This window comes from Meleagris gallopavo, unplaced genomic scaffold (genome assembly GCF_000146605.3).
Source record: "Meleagris gallopavo isolate NT-WF06-2002-E0010 breed Aviagen turkey brand Nicholas breeding stock unplaced genomic scaffold, Turkey_5.1 ChrUn_random_7180001954993, whole genome shotgun sequence".
NCBI classification, from domain to species: domain Eukaryota; kingdom Metazoa; phylum Chordata; class Aves; order Galliformes; family Phasianidae; genus Meleagris; species Meleagris gallopavo.
In genome coordinates, this window is record NW_011215883.1 from 1 (window position 1) to 2,436 (window position 2,436).

The window sequence follows — 2,436 nt, forward strand, 5'->3', positions numbered from 1 at the left end:
TGGCGGACGGCGATGGCTTAGCCCTTCCAAGGGCCTCAGGCAGTCTCCTGTGCCGCATGTCACCAGAGACTCTTTTTCAGGGCGTGACTGGCAATATGAAGACAGCTGCCAGCAATGTCCTGGTGGCTCTGGCTCGGACGCACTTCACCTTGGTGATGGCCGAGCTCCAGAGCCACCTGAAGGCCACGGGGGACATGTGCAAGGAGTTTGTGCTCGTCACCCTGAGCAAACTCTTCAGCACCTATGGTAGAGTGCCCTCCCCTCCACGCGTGATCTGTGTTGAGCTGGGGGCTGCAGGGCTGCCGCCCCTCCTCCCTCGCTGCTGGGACTCTGACTGTGGCCCTCTCCTTCCTCTCTGCAGCTCCGCAGTGCATCCCCTTCGTGTGGCTGATGCTGGCCGGCCTGCGCAGTGTGGTGGGCCAGGTGAGGAGTGGCCAGACCCTGCGCATCGCTTGTGCTGGTGAGTGCTGGACCCAGACAGGACAGCCCTTGCACCTCGCCCTGTTGCAGACTCTCACAGGCTCCCTTCTCTCGCTCTCTTTTTCTTTAAAAAAAAAGAAAAAGAAAGAAAAAAATTAATTATTATTGTTATTTTTTTAATTTTGTTTTTTCAGTTGTGAAACAGTGGCTGGATGGATTGAAGATTCACTTGTCCTCTGGAATGCAATGCCCCTGGCCTGCCATGGAGAAAGAGCAGATCTATGAGAACCTTCACGAGCTGCTCTTCTCTGTGCTGAGGAACTGGCAGGACTGCCAGGAGGAGGAGGTGAGCCTTGCTGCACTCCCAACCCAGGATGGCAGCGGGGGTACCCATGTCAGCAGCTCTGTGGGTGCCCAGTGGGCTGACAGCCGAGGAGTGATGAGAGGGAGTGGGCTGGCTCTGCAAAGGGCCCTGAAATGGCTCTGTGCCAGGGAGCAGCTGCATGTCACAGCACTGTGGCAGGGAGAGCTGGGGATGAGGGTATGGGGAAAACCTCCCTGCCCTCCAGAGTGAGCCCATCTCCTGCTGAGTGTGGCGGTGTGGGGAAGGGGAGGGAAAAGAGAAAGCCTTCTCTGTAGGAAGGGCAGACCTTCAGTCTTTGACGCCGGTCTCTGCCATCCCTCTCCAGGACAAACAGGCCGTCCTCGGGGCTGTGGCTGCCATGTTGGCTGTTCTCCTGCAAGAGGAGCTGCACCGAGAGCACGTCTGGGAGCAGCTCCTCTGGCTTGTGCACCCGTGTCAGGAGATCCAAGACACCCGCAGGGTGGCCAAGGTGAGACGCTGTGCAGGGCTCAGGGTGGACGTGGGGCCAGTGCAAGTGCCATGAGAGGTCAGGGGGATGCAGGGAGGAGGTGGGGAGCCCTTGGAGAAAGAAGGAACGGGTGTTCAAGGGAGGTCTGAGGCTTCCTCAGCTCTTCAGTCAAAGAAGGAACGACCCAGACAGGAGCCAGGAGGGAGCCAAGAGTCACTGGGGCTCATCTCCTGGGGATGGGAGGCTTCATCACCACCACCGTGGGGCTCTGAGTGCCTGAGGAGCTCTGTGCTAACGAGTGGTGGGACCACATCCAGTTGCGTCTGATGGGGAAGAAGAGGGCTGCTGGGTGGGAAATGCCTGCAAATGATGCCCAAACAGTGCTCGATTGAGAGCAGAGAGACTCTCTTGGTGCTGCTGGGAGGTGGGGGTTAAACAAGAATGCCTGTGCAGGAGCTTCCCCCTGCGGAGAAACAACTGTGAAACAGTTTGTCCACTCCCAAGTGGCTAGATGTGGCTTCATCCCTTTCGTCCTCTCCTGGTCTCTTGCAGAGCCTCACTGTCTTCCTGGAGGCCTTAGAGGGCACTGAGTATGTCATCCCAAAGGACAGGTTTCTGGACATCATCAGTGCCGTGTTCTACCAGGTAAGGGGAGCCTATCCTTGTGCCCACAGCAGTTTCCCTCTTGGCTAAGTTTCAGGAGGACTGCAAAGCTCCGAGCCCCTGGCTAAGGTGGCTCAGCCTTAGCTCCTGCATGCTCAAGGCTGTTCCAGAGCCGTGCATGTCCCCCCGCGGATGCTGTGGGCGGGCTGGGTTTTGTCTGCCTGTCCTCTTCCTGAGAGTGCCCAGGGAGATGAGAGCGGGCAGCACAGTGTCTTTTCCGTCCTCAGTGCTGATTGATTTTCTCAAATGGACCTTGTTCCCACAGCTCTATGACGACACTAAGCAGCACAGCGAGGCGGATCATGCAGAGCTGACCCACTGCATCATGCTGCAGGGTAAGGAGAGGAGCTTTGGCAATGCTTGGCGGTGCCCTGGCCAAAAGCTCTCTCACAAACCTCAGGAATGGCCGTGAGTTTCTTGTTAACACAGCGTGGGATTTCCTCCCTGCAGCCCAGATCTGCCCAGAAGAAATGGTCCTGTTTCTGCAGTCACAGCTGGGCGATGACTGGGAGGCTGGATGCGTGGCAGCCCTGGGTCTGCT

General features: G+C 57.7%; 1 protein-coding gene across 1 annotated transcript; it reads left to right on the top strand.

The window, feature by feature from the left end:
- Positions 1 to 23: 23 nt before the first annotated feature.
- Positions 24 to 2,429, top strand: LOC109365100 (maestro heat-like repeat-containing protein family member 2A; the record flags this gene model as incomplete). The annotated part of the gene is made up of 7 exons (XM_019611730.1): positions 24 to 246; positions 362 to 460; positions 615 to 766; positions 1,110 to 1,253; positions 1,785 to 1,877; positions 2,161 to 2,230; positions 2,346 to 2,429. Coding segments are annotated over exons 1-7 (832 nt in total), but the record flags the coding sequence as incomplete, so codon positions are not given.
- Positions 2,430 to 2,436: the final 7 nt, after the last annotated feature.